The sequence below is a fragment of the Arvicola amphibius genome, chromosome 1 (assembly GCF_903992535.2).
Source record: "Arvicola amphibius chromosome 1, mArvAmp1.2, whole genome shotgun sequence".
Classification (NCBI taxonomy): Eukaryota; Metazoa; Chordata; class Mammalia; order Rodentia; family Cricetidae; genus Arvicola; species Arvicola amphibius.
This window is the reverse complement of record NC_052047.1, coordinates 100,285,462-100,307,363: the sequence shown is the minus strand read 5'-3', so window position 1 is coordinate 100,307,363 and position 21,902 is coordinate 100,285,462. Positions and strand designations below refer to the sequence as shown.

General features: G+C 52.8%; 2 protein-coding genes across 3 annotated transcripts; both read left to right on the top strand.

Annotated features, from left to right (window-relative positions):
- Positions 1–1,313: 1,313 nt before the first annotated feature.
- Gzmm (granzyme M) lies at positions 1,314–6,998 on the top strand. Of its 2 annotated transcripts, none has more exons than XM_038331456.1 (5): positions 1,314–1,393; positions 5,065–5,224; positions 5,929–6,067; positions 6,146–6,412; positions 6,794–6,998. In XM_038331456.1, exons 1-5 carry the CDS (start codon positions 1,345–1,347, stop codon positions 6,944–6,946), a joined length of 768 nt encoding a protein of 255 aa, XP_038187384.1. In that variant the 5' UTR covers positions 1,314–1,344; the 3' UTR covers positions 6,947–6,998. The 2 variants fall into 2 exon arrangements, with proteins under 2 accessions (XP_038187384.1, XP_038187392.1); XM_038331464.1 differs by having other exon boundaries at positions 1,345–1,393; positions 5,068–5,224.
- An 8,202-nt stretch (positions 6,999–15,200) lies between these two features.
- On the top strand, positions 15,201–21,902 carry Bsg (basigin (Ok blood group)). The gene is made up of 6 exons (XM_038311897.1): positions 15,201–15,340; positions 20,180–20,336; positions 20,441–20,523; positions 20,610–20,749; positions 20,895–21,196; positions 21,409–21,902. Exons 1-6 carry the CDS (start codon positions 15,274–15,276, stop codon positions 21,470–21,472), a joined length of 813 nt encoding a protein of 270 aa, XP_038167825.1. The 5' UTR covers positions 15,201–15,273; the 3' UTR covers positions 21,473–21,902.

Genomic DNA, 21,902 nt, shown 5'->3' with positions numbered 1-21,902 from the left:
ATCCACCTGCATCCACTTCAAGCCTTCAGTCAGGAGAACTAGGCCTGAGGTTGGTTTCTCTGGGAAGCCCTGGATGCAGAGGCATGTGGAGGGCCCATATTCCCAGCAGTCCTTATGGTCCTGTGGCTGGGAGACTGAGCTGCAGCCTGGTGACTCCCCAAGAGAAGGGTAGGGTGAGTCTTACTCTAACGTGCCAGCGTATCCCAGTGCCACGGAGACAGACCTGCCCTTCATTTCCAATGCGCTGGGGTGGAACCCAGGACTTCAGGTCTCTGATGGCTTGTGGGTGTCGTGCAAATAAAGGAAAGGAAGGCCAGGTGGCGGTGGGGTACCCCTTAATCCCAGCACTTGGGGGGCAGAGTGAGTTCCAAGTCAGCCAGAGTGGTCATACAGAGGAACCCTGCTGAAAAAAAAAAAAGCAGCATTCAGTGCCCCTTCCCCATAGTAGGCCTCTTATGTCCGGAGTTCCTGTCTCTGGAGCATTAGCCTACTGAACTGTACTTAAAGGGACCCTGCCAGTCATAGCTGGTCACGGAAGGACAAAGTAGTTTGTAACAGAAGGAGACTGGAGAGTTGGGGACAATTCACTTCTAATTAAGATGGCAAGAAAGCAGGAACTGGGGAGATGGCTCAAGTCCTGATTCGATTTCTCACAACCACGTGGTGGCTCACAACCATCTGTAATGAGATCTGCTGCCCCTTCTGGGCTGTAGGCATAAATAACAGGAAGGACACCAACCATAATAAATCTTTAGGAGAAAAATGTTAAGTGAGGGTGGGGGTGTGCACACATGTAGTCTCAGCACTCTGGGACAGAAGCAGACTAATCTTGGTGAGTTCAAGCCAAGTCCCAGTGAGTTCTAAGACAACCAGAGCTACATAGTGAGACCTTCCTCAAAAAAAAAAAAAAAAAAGCACCTTTAGGCCATGATCTGCTACACACAATGTGAAGCCAACCTGGTCTCCGTACAGATCAGGCTAGCCAGCAACAGTGCTCAGTAGGTGAAGGCTTGCCACCAAGCATGAGGACAGGAGTTCCAGTCCAGGACCCACATGGTGGGAGGAGAGACTTGGCCCTGCAAGTGGCCTCTGTGGGAGTTGAGTGTCAGTCCAGCCAGAACAGTGCTCAAGGAAGCAAAAGACTTGTAAAAGCAACAGGGAAAGGAGCACTGGGGATTTGATGGCGGCTGCAGTTGCTGTCCCCAGAGACACTTTCTAAAACCACCCAGAGCAGGGTGTGAGGGAGGAGCTGTCACTTGTACTAGGTGGGCTGGGCGGAACTTGGAAGGCCACCTGTCCTCACAGAAAGTGGGGAAACACCTCAGACCACACATCCGTGCCAGCATGGAGGTCCACCTGCTGCTCTTGCTAGCTCTGGAGACACTGTGGGCAGGTGAGCATGAAGAGGAAGCCAGCCTTTAGGAGCCTGGGGATGGGAGAGGTGGGGTTGCCTACTGAGAAATCCCTGAGGAATGGCCTCTACAAAAAGCAGTCGCTGAGTGAGGCAGGAGGATTGCCATAGGTTTAGGATATAGCTTAAATTAGTGGGCCATGTGCCTGGCATACGCAAAGACTGGTTTCCATCCTGAGATGGCACATGCCTGTCATCCCAGCACTGGAGGGGGAGACTGGAGGGTTCAGAGCCACCCTCAGCCCTAGTGAGTTAAGGCAGGCTGGCTCTCGTGAGACCCTACTTTGAAAAAAAAAAAAAAAGCCAGGGGAGCACAACGTAGCAGCATCACACGATCACACACCTTTCATCTCTGAACTCGGGTCAGCCAGGGCTACGTAGTGAGACCTTGACAAGAAGAGCCACCCCACCCCTACCGGGCAGTGGTGGCCACACCTTTAATCCGATTACTGTGGGGACAAGGCAGGTGGGTCTCTGAGATGGAGGACATCCAGTTCCAGGCCAGCCAAGGCTACACAGTGAGAGCATCTTCAGGGGAGAACAATAGGTGATGCCTTCTGCCTACAATCCCAGCTCTAGAGCAGGAAGCAGGATCCCTGGGACTCAAGCTCAACCATTGAACTCCAAGCTCAGGGAAAGACCTGGCCACAAACAGTTAAGGTATAGCGTGTGGAAGACACCAAACTTGATCTGACCTCCATACACATGTGCACGTCTGCACATGTTCACACACACACACTTTTTTTTTTTGAGACAACGTCTTAATATTGTAGTCCTGGCTGACCTGTTTGCCTCTGCCTCCTGAGCTGGGATTAGAGGTGTGGGTGTGTGCCACCACCCTCCCAATTTTTTTTTGTTTTTTTTTTTTTGTTTTGTTTTGTTTTTGTTTTTCGAGACAGGGTTTCTCTGCAGCTTTTTTAGAGCCTGGCCTGGAACTAGCTCTTGTAGACCAGGCTGGCCTCGAACTCACAGAGATCCGCCTGCCTCTGCCTCCTGAGTGCTGGGATTAAAGGCGTGCGCCACCACCGCCCGGCTCACCCTCCCAATTTTTTACACTCATAATTGTTTTGAACCTTCTAGAACCTTCTCCAAAGCAAAAAGAGGAGGAGGAAGTTGACTCTGCAAGTATCAGAACTCTTCCTTAAGTTGCAGATTAGCCACTGGTCTCTCTGTGTGGTTACAACACAGTAACTTTGGAGAGTTGATGGAGATACAGTGTAGCTCAGGCTACACCACCGAACCTGCCTCAGTCCGGAACATGATTTCAAAGTATCACCCAGCATGTTCCACCAGGCATTGTGCCACACGCCTGTCCTCGCAGCACCGAGGAGGTGGAAGCAGGAGGACTGGGAGGTCAGGGTCACTCTCAGCCTGGGCTACAGGAAAAGCTGTCTCAGAATAAAGTTTGTTGTTTTTTTCAATGGGAAGAAAAGGAAGAAGGCACACATGGGTGGGGGCTTCCTTGGGTGGGGGAAAAGCTACTCAGTTATGGCTGCTGACTGCAAGGCTCTGCAGATACAGTCAGACTCCCAGTGCACGCTGGCTGCAAGGCTCTGCAGATACAGTCAGCCTTCCAGTGCATGCTGGACTATGAAATCACAAAGGTTTCTCTTTCATTTATTCTTGGTTTAGGTTTCTTTTTTTCTTCTTCTTCCCTTTTTTTGGTTGTTGTTTTTTGTTTTGTTTTGTTTTAGCTTCCAGAATTGAGCTGGGGGAAGGTGGTGCACACCCAGGTGGATCTCAGTGACTTCTAGGCCAGCCTGGTCTATGAGTGAGTTCCAGGGCTACACAGGGAAAACCCTGTCTCTATAAAATAAAGTTTCGGGAATCATATATAACAGAGAACTCGGCTCTCTTCTATGTGTTAAAGCCCTGGGATGGGAACCAGCCGGAGGAAGTAGTGGTGGGCCGCAAAGGCTGTCTGGAATAGGCGTGTACTGACCATGTGGCTCAGGGTGCTGCAGGATCCTTAGCACATGATGGAAAATCAAGGAGATTTTGAGTTGGTTCACATTAAGTTTTTATCAATATTTATTTTAAATTTTGTTTTGTTTTCAGACAGTTTCTCTGTGTAGCCCTGGCTGTCCTGAAACTAGCTCTGTAGACCAAGTTGGCCTTGAACTCACAGAGATCACCTGCTTCTGCTTCCCCAGTGCTGGGATTAAAGTGCACCACCTTCGCCTTGTTTATTTTACATTTTTTATTGATTTATTGGTTTTTTTTTTCTGAGACAGGGTTTCTCTGCAGCTTTGGATCCTGTCCTGGAGCTAGCTCTTGTAGATCAGGCTGGCCTCAAACTCAGAGAGATCCACCTGCCTGTGCTGGGATTAAAGGCGTGCGCCACCACCACCGGCTTAAATTGCTTTTTATCTTTTTTTGTTGTTGTTTGTTTTTTTTGTTTTTTTTTATTTTTGAGACAGGGTTTCTCTGTGGCTTTGGAGCCTGTCCTGGAACTAGCTCTTGTAGACCAGGTTGGCTTCGAACTCACAGAGATCCGTCTGTCTCTGCCGTATTTTACATTTTTTTGTGGTTTTTCGAGACAGGGTTTCCCTGTGTTTTCTAGAGCCTGTCCTGGAACTAGCTCTTGTAGACCAGGCTGGCCTCGAACTCAGAGATCCACCTGCCTCTGCCTCGCGAGTGCTGGGATTAAAGGTGTGCGCCACCACCACCCGGCTTCATATTTTACATTTTTAACCCTGCTCCTGTTCCCACCTTTCCAGGCCCGGGATGACAGGCATGCAGCACTAGACCTTGTTTCTGTGGTGTGGGGGACTAGAACTTAGCTAGGGCTTTGTGTGCAATGGGCAAGCTCTCCACGCTGAGCCCAGCCAGGCGTCCTTGATCAACACATCCGTGAAGTTCATAGAGAAATAATCCACACACTGCTCAGCTCACTGACGTTCAGAAGGCACACAAGACTGTAGGCACCAGTTGGGCGGTGGTGGCACACACCTTTAGTTCCAGCACTCGAGAAGCAGAGACAGACATCTCTGAGTTTGAGGCCAGCCTCATCTAGAGAGCTCCAGAACAACCAAGACTTTACAACACAGTGAAACCCTGTCTCAAAAAAAAAAAAAAGAAAACAAAAAAGCAAACAAACAAACAAAAAGAGTGTAGGCACCGCCACAACCCTAAGAACACTCACCCCACACCCTGGCACCCACAAATCCACTTCCTGTTATGAAGTTTCACACCGTGTGGCCTTCTGTGTCGGATTTTCCCCAGCACCGTGTCCTGAAGGTTCTTCCATTGTTATGGCAAATATCAGAACCCACTCCTGTCTACTGGGAACAGAGGGGTCAGCCCCTCATCCATACATGCCCTCCATGGCTACCAGTAACCTTTCCTCTCGTTCTATGTTCTATTTCGTAATATGGGGTGGTGGTGAGTGTAGTGCTCTCAGAGCTCAGAAGGGGGCATCAGATCCCCTGGAGCCGTGAGTTACCCGGAGTGGACACTGGAAACTGAGCCCAGGTTCTCATCTCCAGCCTGGACCGACAGCTGAAGAGAGTCTGAGCCTTGGGGCCTCGTCGTGTCTGGGACAGGGTCAGTGGGGATTTCAGACAACAGATCTGCCAGATTCAGGGCTTCCAGGCTCAGTGGAGGGTAAAGGTGCAGCTTCCCTAACCTGCCCTCTCTGTCTCACTTCTCAGCAGGCATCACGTTTGGGACCCACATCATTGGGGGTCGAGAGGCAGCTCCACACTCTCGCCCGTACATGGCCTCTCTACAGAAAGCCGGGTCCCATGTGTGCGGGGGAGTCCTCGTGCATCCAAAGTGGGTGTTGACGGCTGCCCACTGCCTGTCCGAACCGTGAGTATCCCACCCCTTTCCCCAAACCTCCAAAGACTCCCTATCTTAAGGCGCTGAAGGACTCCCTCTCAGGGCTACGTAGGCTGTTGGTTCTGGGCAAGTGGAAAGGATGCCTCCTTCCTGTGACCCCTAACAATCTGTGAAAGACAGCCTGCCAAGGAGACCCAGTCTGCCATCGAGACATCACCAAATACATCCATCCTGGGAGTGCCAGCCTAATGCCAAATCTCATCCTCAACACTAAAGGGAAAAATTCTGAGCAAAAGGAAGGGACCCTTAAGTGTGCCTTTAATCCCAGCCTTCAAGGAAGCAGAGGCAGGTGGATCTCTAAGTGATCTACATAGTTAGTTCCAGAAAAGCCAGGATCATACATTAAGATCTTATCTTATAAAACAAAACAAAAAAAAAAAAAAAAGAAAAGAAAAAAACAACGAAGTTAGCTCATGTATTCCTGAAGTCTAGGCTTCAGGCATGGCTTGTCCAGGTATTCCCTTGAGAGTCTCTCACCTGACTGCAAGTGAGGAGCCCTGATTCAGGAGCCGGAGCAGGAGGTCTGGGGTAGGGGTGGGGGTAGGGTATCCGTGAAGATGGAAGATGATCTGCCAGGAGTGGACTGGATGCTGTGGGTGTGGGTGCATGGGGAAGGAGAAAGGGGCAGTTCTCAGGCTGTGGGCGGTCGTGCGCAAGCGGGTTCTGCATTGTAGGGTACAGCATCTGAAGCTGGTGCTAGGCCTGCACCAGCTCCATGACTTGCGAGATCCCGGCCTCACCTTCCACATCAAGGTGGCCATCAAGCACCCTGGCTACAACCTCAACTATGAAAACGACCTGGCGCTGTTAAAGGTATGGGATGGAGGGCCTGAGGGCTGCCGCGGCCTGACTTCGCTCAGCCACTCAGTGCCCTCTTGTCCGTCCCCACAGCTGGATGGATGGTTGCGGCCCAGCAGGAATGTCCAGCCGCTGGCTCTGCCCAGAAAGAATCAAGCCAGGCCGGCAGAAGGTGCTCGGTGCAGCACCGCTGGCTGGGGAAGGACCCACCAAGGTGGGCCCCTAGCCCGTGCCCTGCAGGAGCTGGAGCTGCGTGTCCTGGACACCCGCATGTGTAACAACAGCCGCTTCTGGAACGGTGCCCTCGAGGACAGTATGCTGTGCTTGGAGGCGGCAGCCAGGAGCCAGGCGCCATGCAAGGTGAGGAGACCTGCAGGCTTGGTCTGGGCGGCAGCTCAAGCTGGCTTCTGACACCTTTGGGGGGCATGGGGGAGGGAGTGCGGGGTGGGGGGGCTAACACTCATCATTTCTCAGATGCAGAAACCGAGGCTCTGGGAAAGTAAACACGCCGTCTAGGTTAGAAGTCAGAAAGCCAGAGAGTTGTGGTTTGAAATCCAGCCCACAGACTAGTCACGTGGGCCCAGAGCAAAGGCCCTGGAGTAGAAAGGAGAAGAGAGAAAAGGGAAAGGAAGATAGGAAGGCAAGGATGCATGCTTGGCTTGTAAGTGGTCCCAGGGCATCCCAGGCCCCTGGTCCACTCTGCAGGCACAAACACTCATCCTTATCAACCACCTTCAACAGGGTGACTCTGGAGGACCCCTGGTGTGTGGCAGAGGCCAGGTGGATGGGATCCTGTCTTTCAGCTCCAAAAGCTGCACAGACATCTTCAAGCCCCCTGTGGCCACCGCTGTAGCCCCCTACATACCCTGGATCAGGAAGGTCATCCGTCGTTGACCTGATGACCTGGACACGCTCGCTGACCAGGGTGGGAAGGGACTAGGTGTACCTCTGAGGACCAATAAATGATGATGTGTCTGTTAAATCCAGCCCTGACTGCCTCTGACCTCTGTAAGCTTCCGTTTTCCAGGGGCTAACACTGGCCTGCTGGGTGCCAAGGTAAGAGCAATGGCAACAGTTTGCCAGCAGGGGGCGCCAGCTGCCCTCTGCAGCTCTCTCACGGGAGCTGGAGAGATGGAGAGGCTCCCCACAGAATCCCCAACACAGCAGCTAAAGGGTTGTTCCAGTGGGTGTCAGCACATCCAGCAGCAGTTCCAGAACATTCTACCCTAGAAAGAAGCTCATCTCTGTGAGAGGTCACTCCATCCCCCACTAGGCCCAGGGCATCGTCCCTCCTGGGTTCTGGACATTTCCTGTCGTGGGGTTTCACACATGTGGCCTTTGTGTCTTCAGGATCCATCCAAACTGCGGCAGGTATAGGACCCTCCCTCGTCTGACTACCTGGCTTCCTTAGGCTCTAAGTTAAATGACAGAAAGCAGATCAGCCGGAGAGAAATCATCGCCATGGTGTTAGATACATTCACAAGGGTGCCTGGGAAACCTGTCACTCTGCAGTTGGGGGCTGAGGCAGGAGGATTGCCTCCATTTCAAAGTCAACCTGCACCATTTGACACCCTGTCTCAGAAGTCTCAAAAGTGGGGGTAAGCCATCTCTACAGCCTGCTCCCAGAATATTCCTTTTTCCCCTGGAGATAGAGTGCCGGGCAGCCCGGCCTGGCCTAAAACTCCCTGTGTCTAATGTAACTGAGAATGACCTCCTGACGACCTCTTCCAGGCCTGGGTGCTGGGGCGACAGGCACATTGTCGCTGCTGTGGCTCACACCTGCCTGACCTCAGTGCTGGGGGAGCGGGCTCCGCTTAACTGTTCCCCTCGTTTCTGTCACAAAACGACTTTGCAAGAACAGGAAGTCTGAGAAAGGCCAGCCAGAAGTCAGAGGGTGGAATTACAGCCATGAAGCTCAAACACCTTTGGGCGACTTATTTTCCACCCTGCACTTTGTCCCAAAAAGCTGAATTGACTCAGCCTTGTTCTCCGCCATGCCCCAGGGAACCCTCCTGCCTCACCTGGCTTCTGGACTCTGGGTGGCCCTGGCTCGTAAAATAGGTTTCAAAGGTATCAGCAGATTAACTTGGTTTTATAGGCGAATGGCAGGGAAAACAAAGCTGGGGCGGTGTCGGCACCGGCACACCTAGGATCCCAGCCCTCAGAGGCTGAGGCGGCCAGGGCAAGGATTCCACACCAGGCTGGGCGGCGCAGCCAGAGCACGGCGGGAGGGGGTGGGGACTGGAAAGATGGCTCAGAGATTTAAGAGCACTGGCTGCTCTTGTGAAGGACCTGGGTTTGAAACCGAGCACCCACATGATGGCTCACTGACCACTTGTGACTCAGCTTCCAGGGGCTCAGACACCTCCTGTCCTCTAAAGCCCCCTCCCCAAAATAAAAGTAAATCTTAGAAGAAGAGGAGGGTGGGAGGGTGTGTGGAGGGAATCGGAGGAGGGGAGGTAGTGGGAATTTGGACTGGTATTTTTTATTTATTTATTTGGGGGGGGTTCGAGACAGGGTTTCCCTGTAGTTTCTAGAGCCTGTCCTGGAACTAGCTCTTGTAGACCAGGCTGGCCTCGAACTCAGAGATCCACCTGCCTCTGCCTCCCAAGTGCTAGGATTAAAGGCGTGCGCCACCACCACCCGGCTGAACTGGTAGGTATTTTTTTAAAAAATAATCTAATTAAAAAAAAAAGAAGAGGGAGGTAGAGGCCTGGGGCTCAGAAGTTCAAGGTCCTTCTGTGCTACTTAGGGATTTGAAGCCTACCTGAGCTACAGCAGAGACCCTGTTATCCTGTCTCCACCTTCCCAGCGACAGGCACATCCACCTGTTCCTGCACTTTGGATGACTGGGGTAGCCCAGCACTCGTCTAATTAACTCCCACTAGCTTCTCTTTCTGTTTATTTTTCCTTTTATTTATTTGTTTATTTTTATTTTTTTGTGACAGGGTCTCTGTAGCCCTGGCTATCCTGTAATTCCCTATGGAGACCCATCTGGCCTCAAACTCACAGAAACAGCTCCTGCCTCTGCCTCCCTAGCACCTGGATTAAAAGAGCACACCCCACACCCCACTCTTGATCATTTCTGAGACAACACCTTACTCTGTCTCGGGGTGACCTTGAAAATCCTTGGTAATCCTGTGCCTCAGCCTTCAGAGTTTAGGGAGTCAAGAGTGTGAGCTACCAAGCCCTGCTGGGCTCATCATCCACGGGCATTTGTGCTACCTCTGGCCATTCACAAACAGCCCTGAAACCTTGGGTTGTATCAACAAAAGTTGTTTTAAAGCCGGGCGGTGGTGGTGCATGCCCTTAATCCCAGCACTCGGAAGGCAGAGGCAGGCGGATCTCTGAGTTCGAGGCCAGCCTGGTCTACAAGAGCTAGTTCCAGGACAGAGGACAGGTTCTAGAAACTACAGGGAAACCTGTATCGAAAAACCGAAAAAAAAAGAAAAAGAAAAAGAAAAAAAGTTGTTTTAATTTTGTCAGTTTTTTTGTTTGTTTGTTTTTGAAACACGTTTCTCAGTAGCTATGGCACAATCCAGAACTCACTCTGTGGACCAAGGCTGGGCTTGAGCTCACAGAGATCCGCCTGCCTCTGCCTCGGGAGTGCTGGGATTAAAGGTGTGCCCGACCATTGTTTTGTTTTTTGAAACAGTTTCTCTGTGTAGTCCTGGCTGTGCTGCAACTCCCTCCATAGGACAGACTGACCTTGAACTCACAGAGATCCGCCTCCAGAGGCCTCTTACTGAGACCTGGGACTGAATTGGTTAGCCTGGCTGCCCAGTCATTCCCAGAGATCTGCCTATCCCTCCCTTCCAGCACTGGGATTTCCAGCCCTCGATGCCACTTCGGTTCCTCTGCAGAGCTGAACCCAGCCCCTCATGTTTGTACACCAGGGATTTTGCCAGTTTCCCAGCCGGCCCAGCTCACTTTAGGTTTTCTGCTGATTAACATCCTTGAGGCTGAACTGGAGGTGGGGGCATAGGCAGAGGCAGGCAGAGCTCAGTGAGTTTGAGGCTAGCCCTGGTCTACAGAGAGGTTCCAGGACAGCCAGGGCTACACAGAGAAATGTTGGAGGAGGTCGTTAGTTGGTTCCCAGCTGCTTAGCCCCAAAATAATCACACAGAAACTGTATTAATAAAATCACTGCTCGGCCCATTAGCTCTAGCTTCTTTTTTTTAATATTTATTTATTTATTATGTATACAATATTCTGTCTGTGTGTATGCCTGCAGGCCAGGACACCAGACCCCATTACAGATGGTTGTGAGCCACCATGTGGTTGCTGGGAATTGAACTCAGGACCTTTGGAAGAGCAGGCAGTGCTCTTAACCTCTGAGCCATCTCTCCAGCCCCCTAGCTCTAGCTTCTTATTGGCGAACTCTTACATCTTAGTTTAATGTATCTCCATTAATCTATGCATCACCACGAGGTCGTGGCCTACCAGCAACGTTTCAGCACGTCTGTCTCCAGTGGAGGCTCCATGGCTTCTCTCTGACTCTGCCTCCTTTCTCCCACTTTAGTTTTCCTCGCCTACCTAAGTTCTGCCCTATCAACAGGCCAAGGCAGTTTCTTTATTCCCCAATGATATTCACAGCACACAGAGGGGAATCCCACATCAGAGAAACTCTGTCTTGAAAAACTTAAAAAAAAATCATTGAAACTTTTACCCATAAACCCTCATGGCCCTTCCCAAGGATGTGGTGGCCTTTGTCCCTGACTATACCTCTAGCAAGCTTGGTAAGGCATAAGAAGGAAGTGGCCAGCTGGATCTCAGCCACCAGCCTGCATGCTCACAGCCTGCTGCACTTCCTCTCTGCCCTCAGTCCCTTAGCAGGGTTCTAGGGCAGCTCCAACTGGACACAGATCAGAGGGGCCTGACCTGTATGTGACAGGCAAGATGTTTACTGGTGTTACCCAAGCCTTCTCAGCTGTCCCACCCAACCCCAAGAAGAGTGGGAGGCCTGGGGCTTAGGAAGCCCCCTCTGCGAACAAGAAAGAATATGGAGACAGAGTGCTTGCCCTTCCCCAGTAGTGCAGACCCATGTTGTTTTTCTCTCCTTTCTTTCTCCTCCTCCCCCGACTGGAGGCAAGAGTGAGCTCTGTTGCCTCTCTGCCCTCACTCGAGCTCGCAGTGATCCTCCTGCTTCAGCTTCCAGTGCTAGGGTGGCAGACATGAACCAGCACAGCCTGGTCCCCCAGGACAGCACTGGACATCAGACCGTCCCCTCAGATCCCGACATGCAGCGGGGTGGAAACAGCCATTCCAGAGACATCACACTGTGAAGAAGAGCCAAGGGGAAGATCACCCAGCCACTGCTAGCAGCTGTCCCAGAACCACACACAGGCTTCGAGCAACGATCACAGAACACGGATTAGAGCCTGTGTACAGCTAGCATGGTGCGCATGCCTGCCGTGTGGACCGCATTTCTGTCGCTGTGATAAAACACCGAGACCAAGGCAATTTATGGAAGACAGTTGATTTGGGCTAACAGTTCCAGGCAGTTAGAGTCCGCTGTGGTGGGGCAGCATGGCCCTAGTTGGCAAGCGTGGTGAAAGGAACAGAAGCTGAGAGCTCACACAGTGAACTACAAACAGAAAGCGTGAACTGAAAATGGGGTGAGACTTTCCTCTCAACACCCACTCACTGATGGTGATATACATCCTCCAGCAAGGCTGCACCTCCTAAACCTTCCCAAGCCAGACCCGAGGGTATGGGGACACGTCAGTCAAACCACCACATGTCATCGCTGCATTTGAGAGAAGGGGATCTATTCCCAGAACCCACAAAGTGACTCAGAAATCTCTGTAACTTCAGTTTTAGGTGATTCAGTGCCCTCTTCTGGCTGCACTGGTAACTGCACCCATAGGGGGCATGCGCATATATATATATATATATATATATATATATATATATATATATACCAACACACACAAAATAAAACTAAATAAACCTCATTTATACACGAATACATAATAATAAAAATAATTTAAGCCAGGTGGTGGTAATGCATGCCTTTAATCCCAGCATTTGGGTGAAAGAAGGAGGATCTCTGTGAATTCAAGGCCAGCCTGGTCTACAGAGTGAGTTCTAGGACAGCCAGGGCTACAGAGAGAAACCCTGTCTTGAAATTGCCCCCCCCCAAAAAAATTAAACATTCTTATAAAAGTTAAAAAAACAAACCGGGTGTGGCGGCATATACCTTTATTTTATTTGTTTGTTTTTGTTTTGTTTTTTTGAGACAGGGTTTTTTGAGACCACCACCACCCGGCTGACACACGCCTTTAAACCCAGTACTCAAGAAGCCGAGGCAGGTGGATCTCAGTAAGTTCAAAGCCAGCCTGGTCTACAAAGTCAGAACTGCTAACAGAGAAACCCTGCCTTGAAAAAAACAAAGTTAAAAATAAAAGTTGCCAAACAAAACAACAAATGTATATATTACAGTTATATCTGAGTAGATCAGGAAGTGGGAGAGTCAGAGGGCTGTCCCACCCACCCACCCAGAGAGTAAGCAAGTGGAAAGCTTTTCTATAGGCTGGGCTAGCTCCTGGTGTTCCCACTTCCCATCCACTCCACAAAAGAGTCCTCTGCAGGTGGGCAAGTCAGAAAGAATTGCTGTGGTCTCTCATCTGCAGCCAGAGTTCCAGACCCTGGTCTGTGTAGATAGTGCCTGGGAGAGTCCTTCCTTCCTCTCCCAGACTCAGGGACAGGCTCTACGGGGACTTGACCCTCTTCCTCTGGCTCTACCTGGATTCCCCTGGACGTCTCTAGTCAGATTGTGTCAGAGGCTGTGGGAGTGAGTGGCTGGTGACTGGTGTGCATGTGTATGTGTGTGTGTGTGATCTCCAGTACAGTAAAATAAATAAATGAATGAAATGAAAAATATCCTGAGTTTTAGCCAAGTGGTGGTAGCACACAGTTTTTTTTTGGGTGGGGGGGGTTGTGACAGGGTTTCTCTGTAGCTTTGGAGCCTGTCCTGGAACTAGCTCTTGTAGACCAGGCTGGCCTACGAACTCACAGAGATCCGCCTGCCTCTGCCTCCTGAGTGCTGGGATTAAAGGTGTGCGCCACCACCACCCAGTAGTAACACATACTTTTTATCCCAGCACTCGGCAGAGAAGCATGGGATCTCTGAGTTCCAGGCCAGCCTGGTCTACAGAGCTTGTTCCAGGACAGCCAGAACTACACAGAGAAACTCTGTCTCGAAAACCAAACCAAAACAAACAAAGCAACAACAACAAATCCCAAGTTTTAAATACACAACAGATAATTCTCAATATGTGTAAGTTCCAAACACTGGATGAAAAAGACCCTAAAAAAAAGTTTTAAAATTATGACATTCAAATTTCATGGATTAGTTTGTGTTTAGTTGTTTTCTTCTTTTTTTATTTCATTTCATTTTATGTGCACAGTGTTTTGCCTGTGTGCATATTTGTGCACCCTTGTGTGCCTTTTGTCCGAGGCGGCCAGAAGCAGGCCTCAGATCCCCTGGAGCTGGAGTTACAGATGGCTGTAGGCTACCTTGTGGGTGCGGGAGATAAAAGCTGTCAGTACTTTTCAAGAGCTGTGCCATCTCTCCATCCCTCCCTCCCTTCTCTCAGGGGTGCTTTTTTGTTTTTAACACATCTCATGCAGCCCAGGGTGGCCTCAAACTGCTGGTGTATCCAAACCCCTGAACTCCTGATTCTCCGGTGCGGGATGGAATGTCAGGCATACACCACCATTCCTGAAGGCTTTCCATGTTTTATCTGCTAATCCAGGCTACTCTAGAAGCTGGTCTTGGGAGGTCAGGAGGCTGCAGGCCATATAGGGTCAGAGAGGACACAGAAAAGCCTGGGAGGGGGCTGGGCTCCACTGTGTAAACACAGGCCCAGGCTTCCTGGCCAACTTTAAGTTTCCCAGAGGCCTGGACATGTAGGGGGTTAGGAATTCCACACTTGGCCAGACCTTGTTTGTTTTGACCCTAAGGCCCTTTGATGCCAGCTGGCAGCTCCCCTGCCCTGGCCCTCGTTTTGCACGTAACTTGGAAGGCTTTCTCCATGAAGGCTTTGAGGATTCTGAGCAGTCCTGAGGCCCCAAACCTCCGAGAGGCAGCTGAGGCTGAGTGTAAGTGGGTCCCAAGGCCCAAAGTGTTTTACCATCGAGTCCTGGGCCTCTAACACAAGGCTCCTGTATTCACCATCACCTCTGTCCGTGGCTGTGTCCTTCCTGGACATTTCCGAAGCTCCTGGCAGAGTGTGCATACACTCAAAGGAGCTGCAGAGCCGGGTATGTGCTGCCTAGCTGATCTTGAACTCCAATGTAAGCGATCCTCTGGCCTCAGACCTCAGACTCTGGAGCACATTAGACCCACAGTTGGTTTTTGTTTTGTTCTGAGATAAGATAAGGTGTCTCTGTGGAACCACCCCGTTCTTAGAACTCACTCTGTAGATCAGGCTGGCCTCAAACTCGGAGATCCCTCTGCCTCTGCCTCCCAATTGCTAGGATTAAAGGCGTGCGCCACCACAGCCCGACTCAACTACAATTTTTTTTAATATTTGTTTATTTATTATGTATACAATATTCCGTCTGTGTGTATGCCTGCAGGCCAGAAGAGGGCACCAGACTCCATTACAGATGGTTGTGAGCCACCATGTGGTTGCTGGGAATTGAACTCAGGACCTTTGGAGGAGCAGACAATTCTCTTAACCTCTGAGCCATCTCTCCAGCCCAACTACAATTTTTTTTAAATGAAAAGGAGAGTAGGCGGTGGTGGCGCAAGCCTTTAATCCCAGCACTCGGGAGGCAGAGGCAGGAGGGTCTCTGTCAGTTCGAGGCCAGCCTGGTCTACACGACAGGGCAGGTACCAAAAACTACAAAGAAACTCTGTCTTGAAAATCCAAAAAAAAACCCAAAAAACAGAACGGCCAAAGGCATATGGAGAGGCCCTGTCTCAAAAGACAAAACAGAAAAAAGAAAAACAAGAAGAAAAAAAAAAAAGAGAGGAAAACTTGAATCCACTCCAGCAGATGCCGCCCAGGACCTGGTCCCATCCCGTCGTGGGTGTGGCCTGTGTGGTTACGAGCCAGCGCTCCCCACCCCCACCGAGCGGCCGCTGCGGACGTCCCTACCTGCGACGCCGCGTGCGTGCGTGCGTGCTTACGTGCTTGCGCGCGTGCGCGCGTCCCGCCCTCCCGTCCTTCTTATAGAGCCGTAGCGGGGTCGCGCTCGGAGGAGGCGACATGGCGGCGGCGCTGCTGCTTGCGCTAGGCTTTGCGCTCCTGGGCGGCCAAGGTGCCTCCGCGGCGGGTAAGACCTGGGACTCGGGTCAGGGACCTAGGATGAGCCCCAGATTTGGGGGGAACCGGTGGTGTAGGGAGCCACAGCTTTGGTTCCCTACTCGAGGAGGAATAACTGGTTGCGGGTGACCCTCGAGTTGACCTCCAACCTGGGCTGGGCGACAGGGTGGAGGGAGGTGATCATGGGGATGCGGCCCTGGAGAGACAAATCTAAGATTAGGGGTCTGGGGCTCTGGGGAGACATTCTAAGGTTGGGGGACCCGTAGAGGGAACCGCCACCTTGCGGTAGTCCCCACCTGGGCATGGGCTGGGAGGTAATCCAGAGGTTTTGGAGTACAGGAGCGGAAATGACCCCAGATTTGGAACAACTGGGGGTGGAGAGAACTGCCGTACTGTTCACTCCCGGAACAGGGCTGGGAGGTGACCCTGGGGCTTGGCGATACAGTAGCTATGATAATTGGCCTCGAATAAGGCGCTGCCCTGGGACAACACCTCTGAGGTTGAGTGGTCATGGACAGAGCTATCTCTGTTAACACCTGGGTAGCAGGGCTGCGCTGGGAGGTGACCCCGGAGATTGACGACCTCCTGGTTTAGGGACCCAGGGATAAAAGGAATCACCACCCCGATAGTTTCCCCACTTGAAAGAGAGGGCTGGGAAGTTATCCTGGGGACTGAGGAAGCTGCCTCCGTGGTCCCCACCTAGGGAACATGTCAGGAAATGATCCCAAGTTTGGGGGACCTGGGATTGGAAGGAATTGCAATCTTGGTGTCCCTGCTCAAGGAACAGGGTAGGAGTGACAGTCCCTAATTTGGGAGTTAGATCTGCCACTTTGTGGAGGATCAGGGTAGATGAGAGGAAGCCTTTCCTGAAAGGTTTGGGGGGGGACCCCCAAGGGGTTGGGGGACTAGGGTGGAAGGACCTACCATTTCAGTGTATCCAAACTTGGGGGGCTTGGCAGGGAGGTAATTCAGAAGGTTTGGGGTCCAGAAGTGCCCGGAAGTGATGTCTCCAAGTTTGGGTCTGTGGGTGGCAGTGAAGTGAGTGGGCATTGGGGAGGCAGTGTCTCTGAGGTTGTGGTGATGTGAGGATAATGGAAACCAAACACTTGGTATCTTCACCCAGGGGGAAAGGTAGGGAGACAACCTGGGGGGAGGTCTTGGGGACAGTGTAGGGGGATGGAGCGGAGGAAGGTGTCACATTGATGTATCTACTTAATGAGTTCAGGGCTTCGATACTTCTTGGGGAATCTGGAAGAATGAGAGTGAGTTGGCCATGGGGTGGGGGGCAGCTTTGCCTTTAATTCCCCCAAGTCTTGAAGGATGTGGATCTGAAAGGGGATGAGAGTTGAACCTGTGTTTTCTTGGGGTACAAAGGTGCCTGGAGATGGTGTACCCCAGGCTTGGAGGACTGGGGTTGCGTAGTCTGTGCCCCCGGCATTGTTATCTGGGTGGGGAGTTCCTAAGAGTGGAAGTCTCACAGGTCTCTTCAGGTGTTCCCAGCTGTCCCTGGTCCTTGGCTCGGACACGCCTGGAGTGAAGCTTCACAGGCCTCATCTTTCTGCTTGAGATTCCCGGTGGCTGAGTCCCCGCACACACACTCATTTGGCTCCTGCCCTGGAATCTGGCCCGTTCTAGCCTTAGGTTTTTGCCTGGTTGGGGCTCAAAAGGGAAACTGAGGCCCTAAGGTAGGGAAGGCTGGTGTTCAAGGTCACGACAAGGTTGATAGTGGAAGACAGCGGCCTGGAGCCTGCAAGCTGCTCTCCTGCCTATTCCAGACAGAGCAGGCAAAGGGCAGAACCCGAGCTCTGCCGGAGAATTGGGGCACATGGCTTCCATCCCCAACAGCAGTGGATTTGGGAGGGGGCTGTGCCTGGCAGCAGTGCCCTGGGTTAATCCTGACCTGCTTTTCCCCCATCCCTCTTCCTCATCAAAACATCTTGAGGTGCCCCATGAGGCTGGCTCTTGGGTTCAGATAGCTGCCCCCGGCAAGGTGGATACAGCTGATAAACTGCCCTGTCCCGGATGGGGAGCCTGGCTGGAGTCCCCCACCCTGCCTGGGCACAGGTCCAGTGGCTTCCTGCCTGGGGTTAAGCAGACCTTTGCAATGCCCAGGAGCCGAGAGCAAAGTGTAGCTTGCGGGCAGGTTTCAGCCCTTCCTGGGAACAGCCCCACAGTCAAACAGCGTGGGCAGGGCTCAGGTCAGGCAGCAATGTGCCATTTTCACTGTCTGCTGCACATGGGGCGGGGCTTCACCTAGAGGGCCTGTGTGGCGTGGGCATTCCTGTTTTGTTTTCCTGATTGTCTGAGGCTGGGTTGGACACTAGGGCCTCTTACAGTTCCACACAGCCTGGAGTACACCTGCTTTCCCAGTGACCACCTCAGGTGACGAGCCTTTGCCTGGGTCAGCCCTGGGTAGTGGGACACTGGGTGTGGGCTGCCCTCCAGAGTAGTGCCCCCTTCCTGCACCCTGGAGTGCTGGCTTGTTTACCCACAGCCCAGTCTGGCCCTGCTCCCACCCTGCTGTGAGTGGGCAGGGCGGATGGTGCTGTTTTTAGACCGAGGTGAGGGCTAGAAGTTGCGGGCTGCAGGTCACGTGGCCAGATTTCCAGCTTGACTTCTCAAAGGCCCTTGTGGAGGCTCCTAAGGTTGGGATCAGAGTTACTGGTCACGCCTAAGTAGCATATAAAGTACCTTTCCAGGCCGGGCGGTGGTGGTGCACGCCTTTAATCCCAGCACTTGGGAGGCAGAGGCAGGCGGATCTCTGTGAGTTCGAGACCAGCCTGGTCTACAAGAGCTAGCTCCAGGACAGGCTCTAAAGCTGCAGAGAAACCCTGTCTCGAAAAAACAACAACAAAAAAAAAGTACCTTTCCAGAGGTCTACACCCCACCTGTGTCTAGACACTGTGGGGAGGTCGGTAACATATGCCAGGAATACCACAGGCCTTCCAGCATTCCTGATACTAGATCGTGGTCTACCTAGTGGGTCCTAATGGCCTGCCTTGTGGCCATTCAGCTGGTCCCTGGAACATGGCAGCCATGTTCCTGATGGATGATTCTCAGTGCCTCTTCAGAAACCCTGCTGGGGCTGTGGTCCTGGGGGCATCCGTCTTTCCTGACTGGCAGCCCTAGGTAAGCTGATATTGATACAGACATCCTGGAGTGGTGGGCAGGGAAGGGAACCAAGGGAAAGGGCCAGGTTGTGGCCTCTCCTACCCTGATTCTTGCCACACCCACTCGCTCAGAGGTCTGGGAGATCTCAGCTCTGGAATGTAGGTTATTAGGAAGCCGTCTCACTGGCAGTGCTGCTGTGCTGTGTGTGCCTTGGGGCCACCTAGGTGACAGGTACCTACTTTGGTCCCCACCTCCCAATACAGGGCCTCAGGGCCCAAACCCGTATGCTTGTACCTTCAGACACATCCACATCCATGCCTGTGTAGGCATGCAAGGACCTGCCTTCCCCTGGGACGTGTGTTTGAGGCAAGCATACAGGTCTGAGTGTCCTGGGTCCCTTTGTCCTGTCTTTTTCATTTTAGAGACAACTTTAACCACTGTCCCTTCTGGTCTCAAACTGGCAGCCCTCCTGCCTACACCTCCCACGTGGGGGAATTACAGGTGAACCACAACACCTGGCTCCTGTTTTCTGTTTTTCCTTTTAAAATTACATTTGTATATCTGTCTTGTCTGTCTGTCGATTGCGCACAAGTCCTTCTACCACGTGGGTCTTGTGGGTTGAGCTCAGGACTTCAGACTTGGTGGCAGCCAACTGCCCAGCCATTTCTGTTTTGTTTTCCACCAACCTCTTACTTCTCCCCACAAGCTGAAAGGAGACGGAGTTTGCCGCAGCCAGGCCCTGTGGTAGGCCCTGGTGGCTGTCCTTCCTGTCTTCCCTCCCTGTAGTGATGGGTGCTAACCCTCTCCCATAGCTGGCTTCCTCAAGGCTCCGCTGTCCCAGGAGCAGTGGGCAGGAGGCAGTGTGGTCCTGCACTGTGAGGCTGTGGGCAGCCCCATCCCTGAGATCCAGTGGTGGTTTGAAGGGAATGATCCAAACGACAGCTGCTCCCAGCTCTGGGATGGCGCCTGGCTGGACCGCGTTCACATCCATGCCACCTACCGCCAGCATGCGGCCAGCACACTGTTTGTGGATGGGCTCACCACAGAGGATACAGGCACCTACGAGTGCCGGGCCAGCAGTGACCCTGACCGCAACCACCTGACCCAGCCACCCAGGGTCAAATGGGTCCGTGCCCAAGCGAGCGTGGTGGTCCTTGAACGTGAGTGGCCAGGACACCTGTTCCCTGTTCACCTCATGTGCCGCTCAACCCTGACTCCTTCTCTGTAGAACGAGGTGCTGCTCTGCCTTACCTGGGGACATCCCTGTCACCTTGCTGGTCCTGCCCCCTGTAGGAGGATCCTGGGCTCCCATCCTGTTGTCTGTGCACCTGCCCTCCTGGTGTTTGTCTAGTTGGGGTGGGGTCTGCTGCCCAAGTGTTCATTCTGATTGCTGCAGATTTGAGGGGTCAAGTCAGGTGGAAGGCTCCCCAGAACCTTCTGGGGACTGGTTTCTAGTTCTGAGTGAAGGAAACATGAAGCATCCACACGGTTTTGTTATGTGGGGAGCTGGGCCTGGTGCTACCCTTGAAACCATCGCTGTGGGAGCAGCAGGCGGGGGTCTTGGGCAGCAAGTGCCTTTCATTGGAAGTGATTTCTAGTGGGATACCAGCTCGCCCTAGGAGTCGGGGGCTGCAGGGTGCTGTCCACTGTGGTTCCAAAAGCAGCCCCCGTGGGCATGGGGTAGTGTAGGGCCAAGTCCCTTAGATCCTGAGCTGACTCTGTTCCTGTGGCCTCTCAGCGGGGACCATCGTAACCTCTGTCCACGATGTCGGCTCCAAGACATACCTTACCTGCGCTTTGAACAGCAGTAGTGTTGACATCGTTGGCCACCGCTGGATGAGAGGTGACAAGGTGCTGCAGGAGGATACGCTGCCTGACCTGTATATGCAGTACATGTGAGTCCATGCTTCTCGGGGGCCAGGGCTCCACATGGCCTTGCTGTGTCGGGAGGGAGCCACCATACTTGTGGGCTCCCTACCTCAACCACTCTCTTCTACAGGGTGGACACAGATGACCGCTCTGGGGACTATTCCTGCATCTTTCTTCCTGAGCCCGTGGGCAGGGGTGACATCCGTGTGGAGGGTAAGCTGGGTAGCCAAGAGGTAGCTGTGTGTGGGGCAGGGGCAGTCTGCAGGCTTGGGCACCAGGCTCTCGCCTCGTCCTCACAGGGCCGCCCCGGATCAAGGTGGGAAAGAAGTCGGAGCACGCCAGTGAGGGGGAGAACGTGAGGCTGGTCTGCAAGTCTGAGTCGTCCCACCCTCCTGTCGCCGAGTGGACCTGGTTTAAGACCTCTGACTCTGGGGACCAGGTGAGGGCTGTGTAGACAGTGCTTCAGCATGGGGGTGTCACAGAAAGGGGTTTGTGTGAGACATGAGGTTTCAGAGATGACAGGGTCGGGAGGCCGTGCGTGCAGGAAAGGCTGTGGCAGACCTTGACGAACCCCTCCTCCCCAGCTCATCACCAATGGCTCCGAGAGCAAGTACGTTGTGATATCCACAGCGGAGAAGTCAGAGCTGACCATCACCAACCTCGACATCAACAGCGACCCTGGCACCTATGTGTGTAACGCCACCAACGACCAGGGCAGCGTCCAGGAGAGGATAACACTGCGCGTGCGGAGCCGCCTGGCCGCCCTCTGGCCCTTCCTGGGCATCGTGGCCGAGGTCCTGGTGCTGGTCACCATCATCTTCATTTATGAGAAGCGACGGAAGCCGGACCAGACGCTGGACGAGGATGACCCTGGTGCTGCCCCACTGTGAGTCCAGCTCATCGTGTGCTTCGGGGAGCCGCCACTGTTCTGTAAAAATGGGGGGTCCAGCATTCAGTGTGTGCACCCATCTTTCATGGGCCTCGATGGTTCAGGGAAGGTGGGTGCCCACTGTTGGAACAATGGCCAGATTCCCCTTCCAGTGGGGCTGAGGCCAGCCCTGTGCCTCTTGGTGCTGAGCTCTTTTTTTGTTTCCTCAGGAAGGGCAGCGGGCATCACATGAATGACAAGGACAAGAGTGTACGCCAGAGGAACGCCACCTGAGTGGCAGAGCAGGCGGAGGGTGGGGGCACCTGGGCACCTGACCCCAGTCAGTGTCTACCTCCACTCTTGTGTCCCCTCTTGTCCCAACCCGAGCCTACCCACCCCAACCTGGGTGAAGACAGCCTCACCTTGCAGAAAGCCCACCTGGAAGAAGCAAGCCGCCCACAGCACCCGTTTCTAGTTTAAACTAAACAAGGTTTCTATGTAGAGAATCTGTTCCTTAGGGGGTTTTGTTTTTGACTTTTTAAGCGTGTCACTATAACCCCGTGGAGTGGGGGAATGGGGTCTCGTCCTTGGCCATGAGGGAGAGACAAGGGTAAGCTCTGACTTCTTGGTGGAGGGAGCTACCACCTGGTCCCCTGTATGGGACAGCCCATCCCCACCATGAACAACATGGCTGGGACCCCACAAATAAAAACCTACCCCGCCA